This window comes from Enhydra lutris, unplaced genomic scaffold, assembly GCF_002288905.1.
Source record: "Enhydra lutris kenyoni isolate GAN:26980312 unplaced genomic scaffold, ASM228890v2 scaffoldscaffold9, whole genome shotgun sequence".
Lineage (NCBI taxonomy): Eukaryota > Metazoa > Chordata > Mammalia > Carnivora > Mustelidae > Enhydra > Enhydra lutris.
Genome location: NW_019154093.1, coordinates 35,713,482 through 35,739,804, shown reverse-complemented (window position 1 = coordinate 35,739,804; position 26,323 = coordinate 35,713,482). Strand labels below are relative to the sequence as shown.

The window sequence follows — 26,323 nt, the reverse complement described above, 5'->3', positions numbered from 1 at the left end:
GGCCGTCTTCTCCGTCTTAGCGTGCTCTTCCCTCTCTACCCATCTGCGTCTAAATTCCCTCTTCAGTGAGGATCCCGATCATATTGGATCGGGGCCCTCCCGGACTGGGTTCATCTTCACTGAATTGTATCTTTAAAGACTCTCTCTCCAAATTCGGTTCGTTCTGAGTTATTGGGGGTTAGGACGTCAGCATGTCTGTTGGGGGCTGGGGTGTGCTTCCGCTGATAACACCAGGAAAGGTTGTGTTTTCTGTCCTTTGCCACAGTTCAGGACACAGCAGGAGGAAGGTAGGGAGCTGCCCAGTGCCCAATCAAGGACAGAGGGGTGCTGAGAGCACTTCAGCAGGGATGGGAGTGGAGGGTGTAGGTACTTACCTCTCAGCAAGAGTCTGCTTCGTGTTTATTACATTCACGTGCTTATTTTATCTGATGCTCTTAACAGCCCTTTGAAATAGAAAAGTATTATTATCCCCATTTTTCCCATGAGAAAATTGAGGCTTACATGGGTTACCAGGCAGTGGCAAGGGCAGGAGTGAGCTTAAGTCCCCTAACCTAATCCTTGAGTATGTCTCCAGAACTCAATGTCCAAGGCATGGTACAAAGGCCATGTCACAAGTTCAAACAGAGGGACCGGCAGGTGTCCCAGCAAATGTGAAAGCAGCAGCCACTACTCGGACCCAGCCTGGTTTTGTAAGATTTTGACTTTTCCCGAAATCTTTGTCTTGAAGTGAAATATCTCAGTTTTTCAAACATTGACAATCAATTTAAAGTTAAAACACACACACACACACACACACACACACACACTTACTTGAGTTAACCCTCTGTGGGGCCCAGCCAAACACACCTACCTGCATTCAGCCCGTAGGCTCTGATTTAAAATAAATGTTCATGAGATTTAGTAAAGTAAGTGTTTTTTGTTTTTTTAAGATTTTGTTTGACACACAGCGATAGCGCGAGACAGAGCACAAGCAGAGGAAGTGGCAGGCAGGCAGAGGGAGAGGGAGAAGCAGGCTCCCCGCTTAGCGAGGAGCCTGATAGGGGGCTCGATCCGAGAGCCCTGGAATCATGACCTGAGTGGAAGGCACACGCTTAACCGACTGAGCCACCCAGGCACCCCTAAAGTAAGTGTTCTTAAAAGTCTAGCTGCACTCCCTCTCGGACCGTATTAGAAAGATATTGCTACTCTGTCACACTACCTTGAAATTCTTCTTTTGCTCCTTTGCTGGGTGCATTTTTCTCACTGAACGCATGATTTGTCTTGTCGGTGAACCCAGGGACCCAGCATTTATTTAAATAGCTGTGTGTAGGGTACAGTATGGGGAGATGCTTATTTGTTCTCCCAGCAACCCTGTGAGACTGGCATTGCTGCCCACACCCCTTTAAAGGATGAGGGGGACAAAGAGCCAGGGTAAGACATTAAGACACAGAGAGTAGAAGGCAAGATCAGAGGGGAAATGGAAACCTGGTCTTTTTTTTTTTTTTTTTTTAACCTGCTCTTTTATTATACACAGAAGGGGTGTGTTTACTCAGAACATTGGCTTCGCTCCAGTGATTCAGTTATTGGCCAGCCCAGCAGACCTGTGATTCAGCTGCTGCTTCCCCGAGTGAGCTCCCTGACACACTTTCCATCCCCGCCCTCTTCCTGCTCCAGGCCCCTCTAGACAAAGATCAAGGCGCTCTTATTTCCCTAATGGGAAGCTGTGTTCCTAGGAATTTCTAGGAACCTAAGAATTCAGATGAACAACAGCATTAAAACCAACGCCAAGTATTTGAATAAATAAATAGCACGTGTGTTTATTCAAATTTGCTAGCCACGTGTAAAAATGGGAACAAGGTCGCAGAAGCCATAGCCGCGTTTTTATCAAAGTGGGGGTCTGCGCAGGCCTCCTCATTTCTAGGGCGGGGGAGGGGGGGATCCGGGGGAGGGGGGCATCCAGCGCCGGTGGCTCAGGATCTCCAGATGCTGACCTCAGTCCTTGCTGCTCGTGAGAGCAAGAACATTCCTGCTTAGCTTGCAGGAAGGAGAGGGGAGGTCTGTTTTTCAGGGCACTAAACAAACAGATGCTTTCTGGCCCAGAAGGGTGGTGCACAGCCACAGAGCAGTCAGCAAGCCCAGGACTCCAGGTCATCAGGGTCAAGGTCACCGTTGCCCTGAGTGTTTGTGGGTCAGATTAACTGGAATTGCATCCTCTTCTTGGTGCGGTGGGGAATGTGGTTTCTGGGGTGAAAGGCTTACAAGCCAGTTCAAGGCTTAGATGCTGGGTGCACTTGGAGCAAGCTTTTCGAACTCAGGTGCCTCATCTCTAAAATGAGGATGAAACAGCCACCCGGATTTCAGGCTTACAGGGAGGCTTCCCAGAGCCCTGCATCTGAAAGCAACGTGTTCACTCTGAGGTTCAACAGAAGTATCAGGTGTTGTTTGCCTTGGAAGCGATTCTTAAAGTAAGAATAAAGCAAGCTTTTCATCCATCTGGTGGCACAAGCAGCCAGCTAGACATCCTTGCCATTGAGGGAAGAGCAAAGAAACCCTCCAAAGGCACAGACAGGGTGGGAGAGGCTCTCTGGGCTGGTCTGCCCCGGCTGGCCTGTGAGGAGATGCAAAGCAGCTGCAGCTCGGGAGGAAATCCTGGGCTAGACCTCCGGGCTCCCGTAGACGCGGCCGTTCAACAGCCAAACAGCGCGGCCCTCCTGGAGGCTGCTTAAGTTGAAACAGTAGAATTCTCTATAAGAAGAATGTTGTAATAAGAGATTATGTTGTTTTCCAGTGGCCCAGTACACAGCTTTTTCTAGGAATGACCACACATGCCCCATTTAATTGACCGGCCAAAGCTATTCCTATTTAGGAGGAAATTGTTTGTGTTTAATCATCTGGAAAGCTGCGAAAATCACCCCTGTCCTAAACCTTAACTAGTTTTCTGGGTGGGTTTATACATAGGCCAGGAGAGGGAAGTGGACTTTGAGAAGAGAACTTGTATTTGAGTTGGGGAACCTGAAAGCTGGTGGGACAGGAGGAAGGGCTCCACTCTCCCTGAAGCAGAGGAGAAGTTCCCCGGGAAGGAAGCAGGGGAGAAGGCAGGCGAGGAGGGAGCAGGTCGGAGGGCAGCTATCAGCATGGGGAAAACCTGTGAGCGTGTAGTCAGTTGCTCACTCTTGTTCGTCCAGACGGTAATACAGTCAGAAAGAAAGTCCTTCAGGTCCTGGTTGTGGCTTCTCACCGATGTTAGGGCGACCCACCCCAGGATCGTACATACTGAGCCTGCCGGTGAGCTCTCTGCTGGTTAGGACTAGTCTTGATGCGTGTGAACGATGGAGCAGTTGCAGGAAAACTCGCTCAGGTCTTGGAAGCTAAGGAGAAGAGAATGCTTGGCGTTATTCTCCCCCAAAGGGACATTCAGAAAGTCTTTAGGCAGGCCCTTCAGAAGGGTATCATGTTCGTGTTCTGGAGGCTGGGGGCCAGTCCTCAGAACCCTGGCCAGCTGGCATGGGAGCCCAGCTCAGCGTGCTGCAGGGAACGATTGTGGAAGGAGCGTGCACTTTGCTGCGTTTGCAGGGAGCCTGCTGCCCGCCTCGGTCCCATTCCAAAGGCTCCTTTCTGAAGTCCTTGCCTGGGAGCACAGCAGCACTCTGGGCCAGGCTGCCGGGTGGGAGCTGGCCCTAGGCCTCTCCTTTGGGTGGGGTGGGCTGACAGGAATCTGAGGAAGAGGCAGCTCAGCAGGGAGTGTATGGAAAAGAGGTCACCAAGGCCTCAGATAAAGCAGGATCATCTTACCCTGCCCTAAGATTCCTCCTCCCACTTTCCCCACTGTGCTGGGCTTCCTTCTTCTATGCGATGCTTCAGTGGCTATCACTAGCCCTTCCATTCTGCATGGCAGGGCTGCAGCAGAGTTGCCTGGGGATGCACTGAAAAGGGGATGATGCACTAGCCCTTTCCCCCACCCCAGGCCCGGTCATGAGGATCCCAGGGACTCAGTGACCCTGGCGGGGAGGTAGAGGGAGGGAGACAGGTCCACAAGTGACCTCCAAGGATAAATAGAAGAGCAGCTGCTGTTTTTGGAGCGCCCTGGTCCTTGGCTAAATACTACATGTGCATCAGCGAATTAACTCCTCAGACACACTCCTCCCCTTCAATTATGTAGAAGAAAACTTGGGCTCATTGAGGTCGAGTAACCAGCCCAGCTTCCTCAGCCAGTAAGCAGCAGAGGCAGGATCCAAACCCAGGAATGTGCAGCATGCCGATGAGGCTGGATATCAGAATTGTGAACGCAGCTAAAAGCACGGTTTTATTTGTGCATTTGACCCAAAGCTGCTTCTGACCAAGGCCCTACCTGGGTCTTGGCGCTGAGCCCTGGGGAGCACTTGTCGTGGGGTAAAACTCAGGTGGAACACCTGTGGTAGACCACAGCATGGACGCCGTGGAGCCTGGGGCTTGCCGTCTGTTTTGCAACCTTATCTGGTCCTAAGCCTTTACGGCAGATAGGCTCTGCACCGCAGCAGCCCCTCCAGACGCTTGAGTCAGCGTGGGTTTGCTGCCGGCGCCAGGGTGCCCTGAGACTTTGCTGAGCCCTTGCAGTATACGAGGAGGCATACCTACTGTCCACCTGCTCCTGTGAGTCATCAGACGGCCACACTGGTGCCAGGCCTGCCAGGTCTGCATTTTCCCCTGGTCACCGCCTTGCCAGGACAGAACGTAGCCATATATGGCAGAGGCACCAGGCAGTGCTCTCCCCTGAGCCTTCCTTTAGGAATATGCCCTTGGACAAGCAGACGGGTGGAAGCTCAAGGTCCAGGAGGTTTCCTTTACGTTTTTATCAGGTGGCTGGGCTGACCAAGGAAAAAGGCAGTCGCGGATCCAAGGGTCAGGCCAGAGAGGAGAGCCAACCCACAACCCTGGAGTGGGGATATGGGATTAGCAAGTGGCCCGGCCCCCAGGAGGAGGCCAGACAGAGGCAAAGGAGGAGAGAGAGTTCTGTTCGGTATTCCAGGCTTGAGGCCACTCCATGTATCCCCTTGGACACTTGCAGTGGGTCTGCCAGTGAGAATCCTTCAGCTGAAAGGTTCCCACTTTTCCTTGAATAAAGACTTCCTTATCTACCTAACTAACATTCCTCAAACGATTGCAAACCTCGATAGCACCTAAAAATGCACCCTTTGTACAAAGTTCTCCAGAGGCACTCTCCTTCACTGTTTTCGGTTGCCAGGACTTGAATCAGTGTAATAGTTGGGTAAGAGAGCCAAAAGGAAATAAAATCGAACCTTCCACTAAAGCACATAGCAGTAATATTAAACTGTGTGCGTAATGTGGCCTGTGCTTGCATTCGCTCACGGTTGCCGGAGGCCCCCCGACTACCGCCAGTGTTTGTTCCCTCTTAGAAAATGCTAGAAAATCCTCCATTGTGCTGTGTGTCAGGGTGCACGGATTAGGCAACTAGTACTGCAAACGAAAGATCTATGTAGGAGCTCCGGTGGGAGGGCATCTTAGTAACTACCTACCAGCACCTGTGAGGAGTGGGAAGGTGCACCCTTTTCCCCTAAGGAGCAAAAGCTTTAGGACTGCTTCAACAATTGACATTCTTTTCAGGTTTCGGGTAGAAACAATAGTTGAAGATGTCCAGCAAAACAGCAAGCACCAACAACATCGCCCAGGCCAGGAGGACAGTGCAACAGTTGAGAATGGAAGCCTCCATCGAGAGAATAAAGGTCAGAAGCCTGGGTGGGATCGGGCCCCTCTGCTCTCCGAAGGCGAGGCCACTTTTCAGAGAAGACAATGCCATTTAATGCAGCTGGGGGGCAGGAATTTCCGAGAGCAAGCAAAGAGCCTCAGAGTCTTAACTCTCATTGCTGCTTGGCACGGGCTTTAGTTTCAGCACAGGCCAGCCCAAGTTTCTTAGTTAGCCTTTCTGTTTGGACAGAAAAACCTAAAACCCAGGACAGGATCCCCTGAGGACCCGCCTTCCCTGACCGAGCCCCGTCAAGTCCCACCATCTAGGTGTTCTGCCTTGGGCCAGGGGGTCCAGATGGACTTAAGGAACGCACCCTTGTGATCCCTCTGGAATTTACGAAGCGTTCTAGAGTTATCAGTGCAGGTGAGCCAGCCTTGCACAGCTAGTCAACACATGTGGTCTCCTTTTTTTAAGAGTATGCTGCTTTTTAAATGTATGTGGACTATTTTACAGACACATTCTACAGCCAGCGTGAATAATGCCAGCCTTAGTTGAGATCTGGAAGAAACGGGAAGGCATTTATATGGTCACCTGACTTCAAAGTCTTCCCCCACCCCAAATCCCAAGAGAGGACGAGGCAGTGTGTGCCCTGGAATGTTGTGAGTAATGCTGTTTCCTAGAAACTGAAGCAGTCACCTGACACATTCCTCTGGGCCTGGGGATAGTCACCTGTCCTCAAAACAGCAGGCTGCCTGGGCTGTATTGGACAGGCCTCAGCTGCCCTGTGCTCCTTGCGTTAAAGACACGGATCTCATGATCCTGCGGGATATCCCACCCCGGCCTCTGAACAGGGCAGGGCATTTTTAACTCCCGCCAGAGGAAGGCACAATCGTCCCCTTCTGGTTTTGTCCCTTTTTTTATTTTCCCAGGCTGGGTCTTTAACTCTTGAAGCTCTCTAGAACTTGACTATCTTTCAAGAGTATTGGCTCCAGGCCCACAATTCCGTTCCTAAACCTTGCTGCAATCCAGTTTTGTTTCAAATGCAAACGAAGATACACCCTTGCCTTGATTCCCATATACTTCCCCCTCCAGCTCTTTGAGAAATTTCTAACCTATAGAAGAGTTATAACAACAAACACCCCTATAGTGTTTGCCATGATTCACTAATTATTAACATATTGGCTCATTTGCTTTCTCTTTCTGTCTACACACACCCACACAACTCCTATCCTTTAAGCCTCTTGAACATTCTGTGCAACTTCGTGACTCTTCACCCTTAAACCCCCCCACCGTCTATCTCCTGGACCCAAGGGCATTCTTCTGCATAGCCACAGTACAATGGTAACATTCAGGATCATCTAATAATAATCTGCCACACAGTCCACTTTTGAAGAATCCAGGCCACTCATTTTGCAGAAATTACCCTGGGTTGCTGAAGATTCGATTCCTGTTAAATACTGGCATACTTTATTTTCCAAGTTGCCAGTCAGGGTAGGTCATCTGTGCTCACACCAGGAGACACAGGAGGTCATTCTGTCTGATCTTTGAGTCTGACCACTTGGCGAAAAAAGGCCAGCACTGCCAGACTGGTCCATCTTTTTCCTTTCCTCACTCACAAGTAATCTCGGAGAAGCCGGCTATCAGAATATCACTCCAACAGTCCTCTGCCAGTGCGTCGCTGTTCAGTTATACTCACAATGTTTGTAAATAAATTTTGTTTCCTTGCTTTGGTTTTTTCCCCCTGGCAGGTTTCAAAGGCGTCAGCGGACCTCATGTCCTATTGTGAGGAGCACGCCAGGAGCGACCCTTTGCTGATAGGGATACCGACCTCAGAAAACCCTTTCAAGGATAAAAAAACTTGCATCATCTTATAGAGGAACGCTGAAATGGCTCCTCGCCTCTTCTCAACAAAGCAAATTTTGAGCAGCTCCTTGGAAGAAATTTACTTTCAGCTTATTTGGTAACCACTGCTAATAACTAAAATACTCTAACTAGGAATAATCGACTCTGACGTCTTTATTTTCCAAGTTGCCCTTTCTCTAAAACACCTTTTACTGATTTCATCCAGAATAACAATCCTCTTTCCCATTTGATAACGATGGTGTCATATTCGTTTGGGCCATTGAAAAAAAGACGATTATATCCTTTTAAATATACGAAAAAGCCAGTTATAGCCAGACCTCAGTTACCTAAGTAGCTGTGTATATTAAAATGCCAAGAATGACTTCAGTTCTAAAACCTTTACATCCTAGTATGTTCTCAATAGGGTTGTGCCAACTGTACAGTGTACCTGTGTGAGGAGTGTGTTGTGTATATATGTCTTTGTATATACACATATCAATGCTTATTTCCTTAGTAAAATCTTTCTCCATGCCCTCAGTTCCTCACCTTTAGAAGTCACACCTTTGCCTTGAGCTGTATGTAGGTGGATAAGATTTTTTTCATGCAGTTACTGTACAGGCAGTGAAGGCCATCCTAAAGATTGTAGCCACTGTAATTGAGTAGCGAAGAAATCGTGCTGACCTCTTAAGCTATAATCAACAGTACCAATTAAAAACTGAACTAAAAACCCTTTCAGGAGATATAAGGGAGCCTTTTGGGCTTCAGTGATCCTACATCTAGAAGGGCGGGGCTGGTGCGGGGAGGCCTCTGGGCAGCTGTGGCCCTGGGGCTTGTGTTCTCTGGGTTAGGGGTAGAGACCTCGGAAATGTCCACCCTCGTGCTCGTGCTCGGAGGGAGACTGTGCACATGAGCCCCGCCCAAAGAGGAACAGGAATGTGTGAAAGCCAGCTGCTTTCCTTAGCCAACCCTGGTGAATTTCTCCTCACTGTCCGGTCCTTTATCTTTCCTCTCCTGCTTGAACGGCTGTTTCCAGAGGTGTGGTATCACCTACCCAGCCCCAAGTGGGTGGAACGTGGTGGGAAAGAAACATACAAAAGCCAAAGGTATAAGACACTACAAATACCTGCTGGGCCTCTGTGTTGTTTTATACCTTGTCCACAAACCCCCCGGGCAGGCTTGGATTCAGGGGTACAGTACCGGGGCTTCAGGGTTCCAGCAAGTGCTCATCAGACTCTTGATACTCCTCTGGGCATGAGCAGAGCCCTCGCATCCTTGGACTTGCCAGTGGCACCCGGAGGAATCTCCTATGGCCATAGAGTATTTTAGTTTTATCAAAGGAGAAAGGATCCCTTTTTTAAACAAAAATGCTCACTTAAGGGCTCAAACCATACACAAGCCTTTGAGCTTCTCAATTATCCTTAGTTCATTAAAATACCTACTAGTGAAGGATTCAAAGCTTATTTTCCAAAAGGATCCAACCCCAGGATATTACCTACAATGGTTTCCCCTAGTTCTGTACAGTCTTGCTCTGCAACACAGTCCCCTTTTAAAATCAAATGTCTGGGTTTGGAGTATGAAGCTGATTGTGGGGGAACAAATGCAGGGCTGTTTTTAAACTGCTCAAATATAGTCGGGATTTCCCCAGGCACCTATCTGTTCAGCATTGGGAACTGCCCTCACTTTTCCAACATCATGTGAAAATCATGCCACTGGCCTTAACCTCTTGTCATCTACCGCTTGGTTTTGCAATAGGCCCCGTTTCTAAGTAAATGGGAGGCACCTGTTTAGGAGAGCTAAAGGTGAAATTTGAAATGTACACCAGAAAGACATTACATTTAATGCTTCACTGAACGAGGCCTTTCCTTTTAACAAGTATATTTTTCTACTGATTGAGAATAAGATTAGTGTTCTGAAACATTCTGATTTTAACATTTTTCTTTAAATATTTATGAGGCAGTTTGTTAAATATTTTTATGAAATTTTATTATACCTTTTTGGCATATGTGCAACTTTTCAGTAGCAAGCATAGTTTATTCTTTCGTACTAAATTATGTCCTTTTTACCTAACAGAAAACAAAACGTGTTTTGCTATTTGTTGATGTGCTTGTATTGGTAAGGAATAGACTCGAGGTCCCAGGAGACTTCATTTTTGCTGGTCAGATATCATAAAGGCCAGGAGTGTGAATGTCATGTAACTTCCTAACTAGGTGTAGGGCATGTTCAAGAGAAGTGAAATCCCATCCTTGGGTGCTGGACCCAGTGGGGGAAAATTGTAGCTAAATGTTGATTGACTTTCAACTAGATGTCTGTGTAAGAAAATCTATGTATAGGATATGCAGAAGTCACTTTTATTTATCAGGCTCTATTCAACTTATGAACCACAATTAAACTGTTCTTCAGTAGCTGGCTTATAATGGACAAATACCCAGTATGTGTTCTGTTGTTGTTGGCGTTGTTGTTTTTCCAACTACCACTATAAAGACACACTTAATCACATTATATACTTGCAACTTCTTGGCTTCATATCTATGAAGCTATTTAAATGTGTTCATTATTAACTTTTGTCTTTAATGCTGCTTCTGTTAATAGTGATCTCCTTTTTCATTCTTATATGTTCATTAGTGCATCAGTCTATCCATTGAGGCCTCAGGACCATGGCAAAATATGCTAGACAAAAGTTCACGACTCCAAAGTATTTTATAGAAACGCATTATACCAGGTCGTTCACAAGGTCTAGATTGTAGTTACTTATTCTTCTAAAAAGAATCAGGGTTTTACATTTCCTTACCTTATTAAAATCGGAGTGCCATAATGATCTTTTAAAGGAAGGACCCAACTTGCTTTCTCTCTGTACTGTTTTTGTATTTTAAACTATTAAAAAAAAATTTACCAATGACTTAGTAATTTTGAGGCATAGCTCAGTTTAGGTAGTAGAAGATATGCCAAACTTGGCTTTGGATGCTGCCTTCTCAGCCAGTTTACAACGAAGATAAGCGTCGTCTGATTATTGCAACTATCAGTTGAAGATCTATAGAGGCCCAGGAAATGAACTATAGAATATGTCAGTCCTTCTCAATAAAATAAAATACTGGAGTGTGTTATGAATTGTATTGATTTCTTTTATGGTAGATCGGTTAATAGGAACAAAATACATGAAACACATAGAATTATGTGTAGATTAAAATAGAGCACTTACCTAAAGTCGGGTGGCCTGGATCGTAGCCTTGGCTCCTTTTCCAGCCAATCCCGTGTCCCTGTGTCCTGAGACTTCGGACAAGGCACTTCATCTCGCTGGGCCCCCATTTCACCATCTGTAAAACAGGAGGCTTAAGTAGAGGATGGTGGAGACTCACCCCAACCTCCCCTCCGATGCCTCGGTCCAATGGCCCACTCTACAGGTCCTGCCAATGTGTTGGTGCTATAAGCTGCTTCAAATATAAAATTGGTTCGTCTATCATATATGCTCATTTAATAGCTTATGAAAGGTCTTTTTGTGATACAGCTTTTTCTAGTTTTATGGACTTGATGACTGTAATGTCTTGTTTTTAGTCATGTCATTCTAAACATCATTCATTTGATGTTTCAGTAATCTGCATTTGATACATAGTTGGAGGGATTTTGTTATCTCATAGCATTCTTTGGCTCCTCATCTGTCCAGCAACTTATTAACCTAAGCACTGTGATCATTGTTTGGAAATCTGTCCTATGGAAAAAATAAAAACATTTACTTCACATGTACTTCACAGATTTAAAAGACGTTTCATTAAAACATCATTGTTCTCTTTACTGGATCATGCCTCACTGTATTATCCTACCTGTATTTTGCTCAATAAATTGATAGAAGACCCATTCTCTTCCCTTTTCCTTCATTCAGTTAACATTGTCTGAAAACCTACTGAGAGCCAGATGTTGAACATAGGCTCCAACACTCAGATGAGTAAGACTCACACCAGCCCATGCAAAGCTCACCATCAAGAGCAAGGTGGGTGGGAATGGCAGATGCATAGACTAGTAATTAGAGTACCATGTGAGAAGGTGAACATATAGTACAGTGAGATCTCAGAGGAAGGAGAACCAGCTCCACATCAGTGAAGTCTGAGAAGCTCCTAAGGAAGGTGATGTTTGAACTGGATCTTGAGAAAAGAAAACATTGTAAGCACTGGATTGAAGTCTTGGGAGAAAGTGAAGAAAAAGGAGAATGGGCTCAAAACTAGTATGCAGAGTACCTCCCATACTACCTTGTTTATGCTGCAAGCAACAGGAAGGCAGTAGAGGTTACTAAGAGGAGTGATGTAATGATACCCAGTGTGTGGAGGGCTGTTTCCCATCCTGAGACCCAGCTGTGACCATGGAAACAGATAACAAATGAAAAGGCCATTACACTCACAATGACTCATATTCACCCAAGTGTTTGCCAAAGGTACCCTGCCTCCTCCTTAGTCCCTTCTTCTAGGGCTGGAATTCCCATGGAATGAAGGGAGAACATTATCCAGAAAGGGAAAAAAGGCAGCCAGTGAGGGTCTGGCTATGGACCTGGTAGCTACAGAGATGACCCAGGCTTCTGAGAATCAGTACTTATACACTACAGAGGGTAGGAGCAAAAGACAGTCATTCAGCCCTTTCTAGGAAAGGACTAAAGAATTTAGATACTTTGGTCATGAAAAGCAGACAGCAACTGACATGTACTTTCACTGGCTCAAACCAAATTTCCAGAAGTTCCTATAACTCATGATGGAAGATAATTATATTGGGGGGGTGGTAGATGGGATTGGGTAGGGGGGAGTTTAGGATTGGGTAGAGGTGAGGGAAGAGAGTATAGTGGAAAGGGTAGACTATGCAAGTCACATGGCAGATGAAATGTTACATTACCTTAATGTTATGAATAAGGAGCTCATACCTACAGGTGCTGGCAGTAGCTTAGTGTGGAGATGTGTCATGTGACCCTCCCACTTTCCTAGATATGGGGGATGATTAGCTTCTCATTGGCAAGACGGTCAGTTATAACATGTTATATACATGTGTATAGTCACTCTAAGCCATGTTAAGTGCTAGGTAGACAGTTGTGGAGGATTTCTCCCTCCTTCCCTCCTTGTCCTTAGGTTTACACCATCAGCTATAGCCATCTTTGCACAACCTAGTATGGATATTGCCTTTAGTTAATCTTCAGAGCATGGTCCTACTGATTACTTTACCCCCCTTTACCACTGTAAGCAGCAAACAATGATGATCATGCCTTCAGAAGAGCCCTTCTGTTGTCCAATTACTGCCTCCTTATCAGAGCCATTCATGTCTATTAATGCCATTTAACTGTAGGCCAGCCTTAGACAAACATGTACAGCTGGTCTCAGGAACCCCCCACTTCAACTATCAATATTTTCAGAAACCAATATTTTCTTTGTCCTGAAGGAAAATGCAATCCAAATAAAGTCATCCTAAAATGCTAACAGACTTAATGGGTAGAAGATCATTGGAACTACAAAAGAGGACTATGGAAAGAACAAGAAGAAGTTAATAGTAAGTTTTAGTTAACATCAAGAGTGACAGCCCTATTCACTAAAAGACTTTAAATCTGATCCTGACATAAGATATTCATCCTGTGACATCATGAGGGCCCTGTGGTTCCATAAGATGATTTACTAGGGGCGGGCCTAAGGCAGTCACTCATTGGAAAACCATAGCCAACAATACCTGCTTCATTCCTGGCACTGATAGACTTGAGTATTAATGTCCCCCGGGAAGAGGTTAAGGATAAGTCTAAGCACAAGTTGACATGTGAACAGAATAGAAAAATCAGAAATAAACCCATGCTTATATGGTCAATCTATGACAAAGGAGGCAAGAATGTACAATGAAGAAAATAGTCTCTTTGATAGTGCTGGGAAAATTGGACAGCTACATGCAAAAGAATGAAACTGGACCACTTTTTATACCACACACAAACTCAAAATAGATTAAAGACCTAAATATGAGACATAAAACCATAAAACTCCTAGAAGAAAACATAGGCAATAATTGCTTTAACATTGGCCTTAGCAACGTTTTTCTAGATAGGTCTCCTTGGGTAAAGGAAGCAAAAAAATAAACTATTGGGACTACACCAAAATAAAAGGCTTTTGCACAGTGAAGGAAACCATCAACAAAAGGAAAAGGCAACCTAATGACTGGGAGAATAAACTTAAAAATCATATATCTGTTAAGGGGCTAATACCCAAAATACATTAGGAACTTCACACACACACACACACACACACACTCAATCTAATTAAAAATGGGCAGAGGACCTGAATAGACATTTTTCCAAAAAAGACATACAGATGGCCCACAGACATATGAACAGGTGCTCAACATCACTAATCATCAGAGAAATGCAAATCAAAACCACAATGAGATACCACCTCACATATGTCAGAATGACTAGAATCAAAAAGTCACGAAATAACATGTTGGTGAGGATGTAGAGAAAAGGAACCCTATTACACTGTTGGTGGGAATGCAAATTAATGCAACCACTATGAAAAGCAACATGGAATTACCTCAAAAAATTTAAAGTCAACCTACCATATCATCCAGTAATTTCCCTACTAGAGATTTACCCAAAGAAAACACAAACACTAAATTGAAAAGATATATTCACTGCTATGCTCATTGTAGTATTTTTAAAAATTTTAATTCCAGGGGCACCTGGGTGGCTCAGTGGGTTAAGCCTCTGCCTTCAGTTCAGGTCATGATCTCAGGGTCCTGGGATCGAGCCCCACATTGGGCTCTCTGCTCAGCAGGGAACCTGCTTCCCTCCCTCTCTCTCTCTGCCTGCCTCTCTGCCTACTTGTGATCTCTCTGTGTCAAATAAATAAATAAAATATTTTAAAAATTTTTTTAATTCCACTATGGTTAACAATGTACAATAGGTGTACAATATAATGGTTCAACAATGCCATATATTACTCAGTGCTCATCAAGGCACATGTACTTTTAATCCCCTTGACCTATTTCACCGCTTCCTCCACCCACCTTTCCTCTGGTAACCATCTGTTTTTTTCTCAAAGTTAAGAGTCTGGTTTTTTGGTGGGGGGCAGGTGTTGGTTTGATTTTTTGTTTGTTTTGTTGTTGTTGTTATTGGTTTCTTTTTCCTTTGTTCATTTGTTTTGTTTCTTAAATTCTACACATGAGTGAAATCATATGGTATTTGTCCTTCTCTGACTGGCTTATTTCACTGGCATAATACCTTTCTAGATCCATCCATGTTGTTGCAAATGGTAAGATTTCATTCTTTTTTATAGCTGAATAATATTTGTGTGTGTGTGTGTCTTCTTCGTTCATCTATCCATGAACATTTACTTGCTTCCATATCTTGGCTATTATAAATACTGCAATATAGCCAAATTAAGGAAGATAAATATATATACGTATGTACATACACACACACACACACACACACACACACACTATATAGATATAGATATACACACACACACAAAATAGAATATTCAGATATAAAAAAAGAATGAAATCTTGCCATTTGAACCAACATGGATGGATCCAGAAAGGTATTACGCCAAGTGAAATAAGCCAGTCAGAGAAGGACAAATACCATATGATTTCACAAGTATGTGGAAGCTAAAAAACAAAAACCAAACAGACCCCCATAAATCAGAGAAGAAACTGGTGGTTAGGGGATGGGCAAAATGGCTCAAGGTGAGTGGGTAGTATAGACTGCCAGTTTTGGAATGAATAAGTAACTGAGATACAAGGTACAGCACAAAGAATAAAGTCAATGGTATCACAATATCATTGTATAGCCACAGATGGCAGCTATTTGTGGACATAGCATAACATACAGAGTTGTGGAAGTACTATGTTGTACACCTGAAACTAATGTAACATCATGTGTCAACTACAGTTCAATTAAAAAAATCTCAAAACAAACCCATGACATAGTTCCTATTGTTATCCCTACTTTACATATGAGGAAATAGAAGCTTGAAAAGATCCATATGCATAGTTGATAGGCCTTTAACACCGAATTTTTCATGAGCAGTTAGTATAATGGAAGAGAAAAACACATGTCCTGGAATTAGCAAGTCACTAATTTGCTGTGCAAACTTAGGACCTTTATGACTTCTGGTCTTGTTTCCTGGAGGAAAAAAGGATTTACTTTAAAAAAGGGATTTAGGTTAGGTAATTATTAATATTTCTTCTAGCTTTAAATTTTATGCAAATTTGAGCGAGGAAAGCAATTAACTTTCAGTTGCATTTTGCCATTCCCACCCCAAGTCTTTTCACATTTTCCTCCTTGAATTAAAAATCAGGAGAACCAAAGTCAAGTATGGGGTCAGAGAAGGATATGTGGGTTTGGTGTATGTAATTATAGGTATTTAAAAGATATTTAAAGAATCACTTCCTGATACTTCAGCTACTGACTCATCAGCAGGACTGGAAGTAATTTTTAAGGAAAAATGAATTGCAGAAAGGTATTTTGTATATAAGAAGTTAATAGAATTGAGAGAGCAAAGTTCTAACAATGCCTTTATAAGGAGTTGAAAAACATAACTAACTACAAGAAGAAAAGTAGCTCATTCTAATATTAAATGTGAATGACATGGCATTTGGTTTTTAGAAGCAGGCCAAAGAACAATTCATTCATTTGTTGAGGTCCTACTAAGAATGTAGTAGTTCCTACTAGCCATGTTCTAAGTATGTCCTAGGATAAACACAGAAAAGACAAGGATCTGCCAGGATGGTTGGGGCAGGGGTTATAGGGTTGGGCAGTAGGAGGTAAGCAGATAAATGACTACGCAATGTGGTAAATACTATTATAAGAAGTTGGCTCTGAAAGAACAAGACAAACATCACAGCAGTGAGCTAAGTGGAAACAAATATGTAATATGCCTGATAGAGAATTTAAGGTAGTAATCATAAAGATATTACTGGACTTCAGAAAAGGGTAGAGGACATCAGTGAGACCCTTAACAAAGATAAATAGTGGGCTAGAGGAAATGGAGGAATGTATCAGTGACCCAGAGGATAAAGTAATGGGAAGCAATCAAGTTGAACAGGTGAGAGACAAATAAATGCTGCCTAATGAGAATAGACTTAGAGCACTCAGCAACACCATCAAGTGTAATTAACATTCACATTATAAGGATCCAAGAAGGAGAAGAGAGAGAAAGGGTGGGGGGTGGGGGCAGAAAATGTATTTGAAGAAATAGCTGAAAACATCCTGAATCTGGAAAGGGAAACAGAGATCCAGATTCAGGAAGCACAGAGATCCCCACAACAAATTCAACCCAAGGAGGTCCACATCAAGACACATAGTAATTAAAATGACCGAGAAAAAAAAAAAGTGATAAAGAATTTTAAGGTTTGGAAGAGAAAAGAAGACAGTTACATACAAAGGAAACCATAACGCTATCAGCTAATTTTTCAGCAGAAACTTTTCAGGCCAGGAGACAGGGGCTCAATATATTCAAAGTGCAGAAAAGGAAACATCTTCAGGCAAGAATAGTCTATCCAGGGGCACCTGAGTGGCTCAACCAGTTAGGTGTCTGCCTTCAGCTTAGGTCATGATCTCTGGGTCCTGGGATCAAGTCCCACTTGGGACTCCCTGCTCAGCAGGGAGTTTCTCCTGCTCCTGCTTGTGCACACACTCTCTCTCCTTCTCATATAAATAAATATTTTTTAAAATAGTCTATCCAACAAGGCTATCATTTAGAATAAAAGGAAAGATTAAAAGTTTCCCAAACGAACAAAAGTTAAGAATTTATGACTACTAAACCAGCCCTACAATAAATGTTAAGGGAGACTCTGAGTGGAAAACAAAAACCACAAGTAAGAGCAAGAAAGATAGGAAGCACAAAGGCAAAAAGAAATTAATATATCTGTAAAAATCTATCAAGAGAAGCATAAAATAGAAGGATGTAAAATATGATACCAAATATCTGAAACATGGAAGGAAGAGGAGTATAGAATGAGTTCAAATTTAAGCAACCATCAGCTTAGTATAAACTGCTACAGGAGAAGATGTTATATATAAACCCAATGGTAACCACCAATCAAAGAGGAGTAGCATATGCAAAAACAAAGAATAAGGAATCCAAATATATCACTAAAGAAAACCAGCAAACCATGAAGGAGAAAGAGAATAAAGGATCAGAGAAAAGCTACAAAACCACAAAACAAGTAACAAAATGGCAATAAATACATATTTATCAGCAATTACTCTGAATGTAAATAGACTACATGCTCCAATCAAAATCACAGGATAATGAAAGGGATAGAAGAACAGTATCCATCTCCATGCTGCCTAATAGAGACTCATTTCACACCAAAGACACCTGCAGATTAGAAGTGAGGAGGTGGAGAAATATTTATCATGCAAACAGATGTCAAAAGAAAGCTGGAATAGTAATATTTACATTGGACAAAATACACTAAAACAAAGTCTGTAAAAAGAGACAAAGAAGGACACTATAAATATCATAAAGGAACAAGCCAACAAGAAGGTATAACAACTGGGGCACTTGGGTGGCTCAGATGTTGAGCGTTCAACTCTTTTTTTTTTTTTTTAAAGATTTTATTTATTTATTTGACAGAGAGATCACAAGCAGGCAGAGAGGCAGGCAGAGAGAGAGGAGGAAGCAGCCTACCCTAGAGAGCAGAGAGCCCGATGCGGGGCTCGATCCCAGGACTCTGAGATCATGACCTGAGCCGAAGGCAGCGGCTTAACCCACTGAGCCACCCAGGTGCCCCGAGCGTTCAACTCTTGATATTGGCTCACATCATGATCTCAGGGTTGTGAGATTGAGCCCTGTGTCAGGCTCTGTGCTCAGCAGGGAGTCTGCTTAGGATTCTCTCCCTCTCCCTCTTCTTCTGCCCCCACATCTGCTCATGCTCCCTCTCTCAAAAATAAATAAATAAACCTTAAAAAAAAAAGATAACAACAATTGTAAACATTTATGCACCCATCATGGGAGCACCCAAATACATAAAGCAGCTCATAACAAACATAAAGGAACTACTCAATAATAATACAACAACAGTAAAGGACTTTAAAACCACACTGAAATCAATGGACAGATCATCAAAACAGAAAATCAACAAGGCAACAGTGGCTTTGAGTGACACACAGGATGGATGGATTTAACAGATATATTCAGAACACTCACCATAAAACAGTAGAATACACATTCTTTTCAAGTGTATATGGAACATTCTCCAGAATAGATTACATTACACAAAATAAGCCTCAGCAAATTCAAAAAGATCAAAGCCATACCATGCATCTTTTCTGAACACACTGCTATGAAACTAGAAATCAACCACAAGAAAAAAATCTGGAGACCACAAATACATGGAAATTAAATAACATCCTACTAAACATAAATAAGTCAATGAAGAAATAAAAGAAGAAATCAAAAAATACATGGAAACAAATGAAAATGAGAACAATGGTCTAAAACCCTTGTGATAAAGCAAAAGTGGTTCCAAGAGGGAAGTTTATAGCAACACAGACCTACCTCAAGAAGGAAGAAAAATCTCAAAACATCTTAACCTTACACCTAAAGGAACTAGATAAAGAAAAACAAAACCCAAAAGGAAGGAAGGAAATAAAATTTAGAGCAGAAATAAATGATATAGAAACTAAAACAAAACAAAGTAATAACAACAACAAAAAAAGGATCAATGAAACCAGGAGCTATTTCTTTGAAAAGATTAACAAAATGAATAAACCTCTAGCCAGACTCATAAAAAAGTGGAAGGGCAAAACAACAACAACAAAAACACAAGTGAGAAGATGGCAGAGGAGCAGGAGACCAAAATATCATCAGGACCCAGGAGTTCAGCTAGATAGTTATCAAACCATTCTGAACAGCTACAAACTCAACAGGAGCTCAAAGAGAAGAGCAGCAATTCTAGGAACAGGAAATCAACCACCTTCCAGAATGTAGGACATGTGAAGTGAATCCGAAGTAATGGGAAGATAGACTGCAGTGGGAGGGACTGGCTCCTGGCAAGCAGTAGAGCAGCAGAGCACAGTATCAGAACTTTTAGAAGTCTGCTCCACTGAGGGACATCACTCCAGACGCTAAACAGGGGGTGGAGCCCTCAAGGGGAGAGTGTGGTCTCAGGACTCACCGGGTCACAAAAAGACCAGGGGTGTCTGAGTGTGCCAGAGCTCCCAGGTATTGGAGCAGGGAAGCCAACTATAGAGATGGAGCCAAGGAGTGGGCTCTCAGCTCGGGGTTATCTTAAACCATGATCCAAGGCACCATCAGACCCCTGGTCTTTGAGCAGAGACCCCATGATCCAGGGAGACACCCTCCTTCCTCCTCCGGGAGGAGTGGCATGGGAGTGTGCTGCAGGAACCCGCTGGGTTTAGAGACTCCAAATGGGGCCATGTGCCAGAGATAGAAATGCTCATTCGAGACCAGGGAGATGAGAGTGATTGACTGCTTTTCTCTGAGGGTGCATGGAGGAGTGGGGCCCCACGCTCTTGACTCCTACAGGACTGGAGATTTGGAGGCTTCCATCTTCGTTCCCATCCTCCAAAGCTGTAGTACAGAAAGCATTAAAGGAACAAAAGCTACTGAGAGCGAACCTGAGAAGATTACTTAGCCTGACCCCTGGCAAGTGTGGTACAATTCTGACTCAGGCAAAGACAATGGGGAATCACTGCAACAGGCCCCTCCCCCAGAAGATCAGCAAGAACATCCAGCCAAGACCAAGTTCACTGATCAAAGATAACTGTGGAACTCCAGAGCTAGGAGAAAGCAACACATAGAATTCATGCCTTTTCCCCCATAATCCCTTAGTCTTCAAAGTTAAATTTTTTTAATTTTATTTTTTTCTTATTCTATTTTTTAAATTTTTCCTCTTTCCTATTTTAACATTTTTAACTATTTTATCTTATCAATACCTTTTCTTTTTAAATGTTCATTATTATAGTCCTATTTTATCCCTTCATTTTATTTAACCTTACTTTTTGTATACGTATAGGTTTTTTTTTTTCCTTTAAAATTCTGGGATACAATTTCTTCTAATAGATAAAAATATACTCTAAATCTAGCACATGGCTTTGCTCTAGTCTCCAGCCTGATCACATTCTTTCCTTTTTTTTTTCTTTTTTCAACCTTCTTATCAATTCCTTCTTTAGAATCTTTTTAAATTTTCATCTTTACAGTCATATTCCATCCTTTCATTGTGTTTACCCTGATTTTTGTGTATATAAGTTTTTTTTTCTTTAAAATTTAGGGAGGTAGTTTCTTTTAACAGAGCAAAATACACCCAAAATTAAGTGTGTGGCTCTGTTCTATTCACCAGTCTAATATATATATATATATATTTTTTTTTTTTTCTTTTTCCCCTCATTTCTCCTCTCCCAACTCCCCAGTTTCAGGACTCTTCTGATTTGGTTAGTGTATATTTTTCTGAGGTCGTTGCTACCCATTTAGTATTTAGTTCTCTCATTTATCTATTCTTATCTTGATAAAATGACAAGGCGGAAAAACTCACCACAATAAAAAAGAACAGGAGGCAGTACCAGCGGCTAGGGACCTAATCAATATGGACATTAGTAATATGTGAGAACTAGAGTTCAGACTGACAATCATCATGGGGCTAGCTGGGCTAGAAAAAACCATGGAAGATATTAGAGAATCCCTTTCTGGAGAAATGAGATCCCTTTCTGGAGAAATGAAAGAACTAAAATCTAACCAAGTTGAAATTTAAAAAGCTATTAATGAGGTGCAATAAAAAATGGAGTCTCTTACTGCTAGGATAAATGATGCAGAAGAGAGAATTAGTGATATAGAAGACCAAATGATGGAGAATAAAGAAGCTGAGAAAAAGAGAGACAAACAACTACTGGACCACGAGAAGAGAATTTGAGAGATAAGTGATATCATAAGATGAAAGAGTATTAGAATACTTGGGATCCCAGAAGAAAAAGAAAGAGAAGGCAGGCCAGAAGGTATATTGGAGCAAGTTATAGTAGAGAATTTCCCTAATTTGGTGAAGGGAACAAACATCAAAATCCAGGAGGCACAGAGACTCCCCCTCAAAAAACAATAAAAGTAGGTCATCTAATATCTAATAGTAAAACTTACAAGTCTCAGTGACAAAAAGAAAATCCTGAAACAGCTTGGGACAAGAGGTCTGTAACATAAAATGGCAGAAATATTAGATTGTCAGCAGACCTAACCACAGAGACCTGGCAGGCCAGAAAAGATTGGCATGATATATTCAGAGCACTAAATGAGAAAAATAAGTAACCAAGAATACTATATCCAGCTAGGTTGTCGTTGAAAACAGAAAGAGTTAAAAAGCTTCCAGGACAAATAAAAATTAAAAGAATTTGCAAACACCAAACCAGCCCTAAAGGAAATATTACAAGTGGTCCTCTAAGCAAAGAGAGAGCCCTAAAGTAACAGACCAGAAAGGAACAGAGACAGTATACAGCAACAATCACCTTACAGGCAAGACAATGGCATTAATTCATATCTTTCAATAGCTACCCTGAATGTAAATGAGCTAAATGCCCCAATCAGAAGACACAGGGTATCAGAATGGATAAAAAAACAAAACCCATCAAAATGCTGTCTACAAGAAACTCATTTGAGACCCAAAGACACTTCCAGATTTAAAGTGAGGGTGTGGAAAATAATTTACCATGCTAATGGACATCAGAAGAAAGCTGGGGTGGCAATCTTTATATCAGATAAATTAGATTTTAAACCAAAGACTATAATAAGAGATGAGGAAGGACACTATATGTTACTTAAGGGGTCTGTCCAACAAGAAAATCTAACAATTTAAATATCTATGCCCCTAACATGAAAGCAGCCAGTTACACAAACCAATTAACAACAAAATCAAAGAAACACATCAACAACAATACAATAATAGTAGGGGACTTTAACACTCCCCTTACTGAAATGGACAGGTCATCTAAAGAAAAGATCAACAAGGAAATAAAGGCTTTAAATGACACACTGGAACAGAGAGACATCACAGATATATTTAAAACATCCTGTCCCAAAACAACAGAATACACATTCTTCTCTAGCACACCTGGAACATTCTCCAGAATAGATCACATCCTGGGTCACAAATCAGGTCTCAACTGGTACCAAAAGACTGGAATCATTCCCTGCATATTTTCAGACCACAATGCTCTGAAACTAGAACTCAATCACAAGAGGAACATTTGAAAAAACTCAAATACATGGAAGCTAAAGAGCATCCTACTAAAGAATGAGTGGGGGAACCTGGGTGGCTCAGTGGGTTAAAGCCTCTGCCTTTGGCTCAGATCATGATCTCAGAGTCCTGGGATCAAGTCCCGTGTCGGGCTCCCTGCTCAGTGGGGAGCCTGCTTACCCCTCTCTCTGCCTGCCTCTCTGCCTACTTGTGATCTCTGTCCATCAAATAAATAAATAAAATCTAAAAAAAAAAAAAAAAAAAAGAATGTGTTGACCACAAAATTAAAGAAGAATTTAAAAAATTCATGGAAACAAATGACAATGAAAATACAACTGTTCAAAATCTTTGGGACACAGCAAAGGTGGTCCTGAGAGGAAAGTATATATCAATACCAGCCTTCCTCAAGAAACAAGAAAGGTCTCAAGTACGCAACCTAACCCTACACCTAAAGGAGCTAGAGAAAGAACAGCAAAGAAAGACTAAACCCAGCAGAAGAAGAGAAATAATAAAAGATCAGAGCAGAAATCAATGAAATAGAAACCAAAGAACAGTAGAACAAATCAACGAAACTAAAAGCAAGTTCTTTCAAAGAATTAATAAGATTGATAAACCCCTGGCCAGACTTATCAAAAAGAAAAGAGAAAGGACCCAAATAAATAAAGTTATGAATGAAAGAGGAGACATCACAACCAACATCAAAGAAATACAAACAATTATAAGAACATATTATGAGCATCTATACGCCAGCAAATCTGACAATCTGGAAGAAACAGATGCATTCCTAGAGACATATAAAATACCAAAACAGAACCAGGAAAAAATAGAAAACCTGAAAACACCCATAACCAGTAAGGAGATTGAAGCAGTCATCAAAAATCTCCCAACAAACAAGAGCCCAGGGCCAGATGGCTTCCCAGGGGAATTCTACCAAACATTTAATGAAGAATTAATACCTATTCTCCTGAAACTGTTCCAAAAACTAGTAAAGAAAGGAAAACTTCCAAACTCATTTTATGAGGCCAGCATTACCTTGATCCCAAAACCAGACACAGACCCCATCAAAAAGGAGAATTATAGACCAATATCCTTGATGAACACAGATGCAAAAATTCTCACCAAAATACTAGCCAATAGGATCCAACAGTACATTAAAAGAATTATTCACTACGACCAAGTGGGATTTATTCCTGGGCTTCAAGGTTGGTTCAACATCCACAAATCAATCAATGTGATACAATATATTAAGAAAAGAAAGAACAAGAACCATATGATACTCTCAGTAGATGCTGAAAAGCATTTGACAAAGTACAGCATCCTTCCTTGATCAAAACTCTTCACAGTGTAGGCATAGAGGGTAACCTTAATATCATCAAAGCCACCTATGAAAAACCCACATCGAATATCATTCTCAATGGGGAAAAACCGAGAGCTTTCTCCCTAAGGTCAGGAACATGGCAAGGATGTCCACTATCTCCACTGTTATTCAACATAGTACTAGAAGTCCTAGCCTCAGGAATCAGACAACAGAAGGAAATAAAAGGCATCCAAATAGGCAAAGAAGAAGTCAAACTCTCACTCATTGCTGATGATGTGATACTTTATGTAGAAAACCCAAAAGGCTACACTCCAAAACTGCTAGAACTCATACAGGAATTCAGGAAAGTGTCAGGAAATAAAATCAATGCACAGAAAATCAGTGGCATTTCTATACACTAACAGCAAGACAGAAGAAAGAAAAATTAAGGAATCGATCCCATTTACAATTGCACCCAAAACCATAAGATACCTAGGAAAAAACCTAACCAAAGAGGCAAAGAATCTGTACTCAGAAAACTATAAAGCACTCAAGAAAGAAGTTGAGGAAGACACAAAGAAATGGAAAAACGTTCCATGCTCCTGGATTGGAAGAACAAATATTGTGAAAATGTCTATGCTACCTAAAGCAATCTATACATTTGCAATCCCTATCAAAATACCATCAATTTTTTCAACAAAATGGAACAAATAATCCTAAAATTTATATGGAACCAGAAAAGACCCCAAATAGCCAGAGGAATGTTGAAAGACAAAATTGGTGGCATCACAATCGCAGACTTCAAGCTCTATTACAAAGCTGTCATCATCAAGACAGTATGGTACTGGCACAAAAACAGACACATAGACCAATGGAACAGAATAGAGAGCCCAGAAATGGACCCTCAACTCTATGGTCAACTAATCTTCAACAAAGCAGGAAAGAATGTCCAATGGAAAAAAGACAATCTCTTCAACCAATGGTGTTGGGAAAATTGGACAGCCACATGCAAAATAATGAAACTGGACCATTTCCTTACACCACACACAAAAATAGACTCCACATGGATGAAAGACCTCAATGTGAGACAGGAATCCATCAAAATCCTTGAGGAGAATACAGGCACCAACCTCTTTCACCTCAGCCACAGCAACTTCTTCCTAAAACATCACCAAAGGCAAGGGATACAAGGGCAAAAAATGAACTATTGGGACTTCATCAAGATCAAAAGCTTTTGCACAGCAAAGGGAACAAGGTGAATACCCAGTAGTGCAATTGCTGGGTCATAGAGTAGCTCTATTTTCAACTTTTTGAGGAACCTCCATGCTATTTTGCAGAGTGGCTGCACCAGCTTGCATTCCCAACAACAGTGTAGGAGGGTTCTCCGTTCTCCACATCCTCACCAACATCTGTGGTTTTCTGACTTATTAATTTTAGCCATTCTGACTGGTGTGAGGCGGTACCTCACTGTGGTTTTGATTTGTATTTCCCTGTTACGGAGTGATGTTCAGCACTTTTTTAATGTTCACAATAGCCAAACTATGGAAAGAACCAAGATGTCCATCAACAGATGAATGGATAAAGAAGATGTGGTATACACACACACACACACACACACACACACACACACATACACACGCACTGGAATACTATGCAGCCATCAAAAGAAATGAAATCTTGCCATTTGCAATGACGTGGATGGAACTAGAGGGTATTATGCTAAATGAAATAAGTCAATCAGAGAAAAATAATTATCATATGATCTCTCTGATATGAGGAGGCAGGGCAGGGGGTTGTGGGGGGTAGGGAGGGGAAAAAGTGAAACAAGAAATGAAACAAGATGGGATCAGGAGGGAGACAAACCATAAAAGACTCTTAATCTCACAAAACAAACTGAGGGTTGCTGGGGGGTGGAGGGTCAGGGATTGGGTGGCTGGGTTATGGATGTTGGGGAGGGTGTGTGCTATGCTGAGTGCTATAAAGTGTGTAAGCCAATGATTCACAGACCTGTACTCCTGGGGCAAGTAATACATTATATGTTAATTTTTAAGAAGCTACTAAGTTTTGTTCTGGCAGGCAATAAAATTCCACCTTCTCTTAAAAGTCAGGAAGAAAATCACAAGTGAAAGAGGAAAAATAACAATCAACACCACAGAAATACAAACAATTGTTAAGAGAATATTATGAAAAACTATATGCCAACAAATTAGACAACCTAAAAGAAATGGATAAATTCTTAGAAACATAACCTCCCAAAACAGAAGCAGAAAATTAGAACACACCAGTTGTCAGCAAGGAGATTAAATCAGTAATCAAAAAACTACCCAGAA

General features: G+C 42.1%; 1 protein-coding gene across 1 annotated transcript in view; it reads left to right on the top strand.

Annotated features, from left to right (window-relative positions):
• Positions 1-11,295, top strand: part of LOC111142967 (G protein subunit gamma 12) — a 130,451-nt gene extending 119,156 nt beyond the window's left edge. Inside the window, exons 3-4 of the mRNA XM_022496324.1 lie at positions 5,581-5,699; positions 7,411-11,295. Of these exons, the coding sequence (XP_022352032.1) occupies positions 5,607-5,699; positions 7,411-7,536 (219 nt within the window). The 5' untranslated portion in view covers positions 5,581-5,606 and the 3' untranslated portion in view covers positions 7,537-11,295. The remainder of the gene's footprint in view (positions 1-5,580; positions 5,700-7,410) is intronic.
• The last annotated feature ends 15,028 nt before the right edge of the window (positions 11,296-26,323 follow it).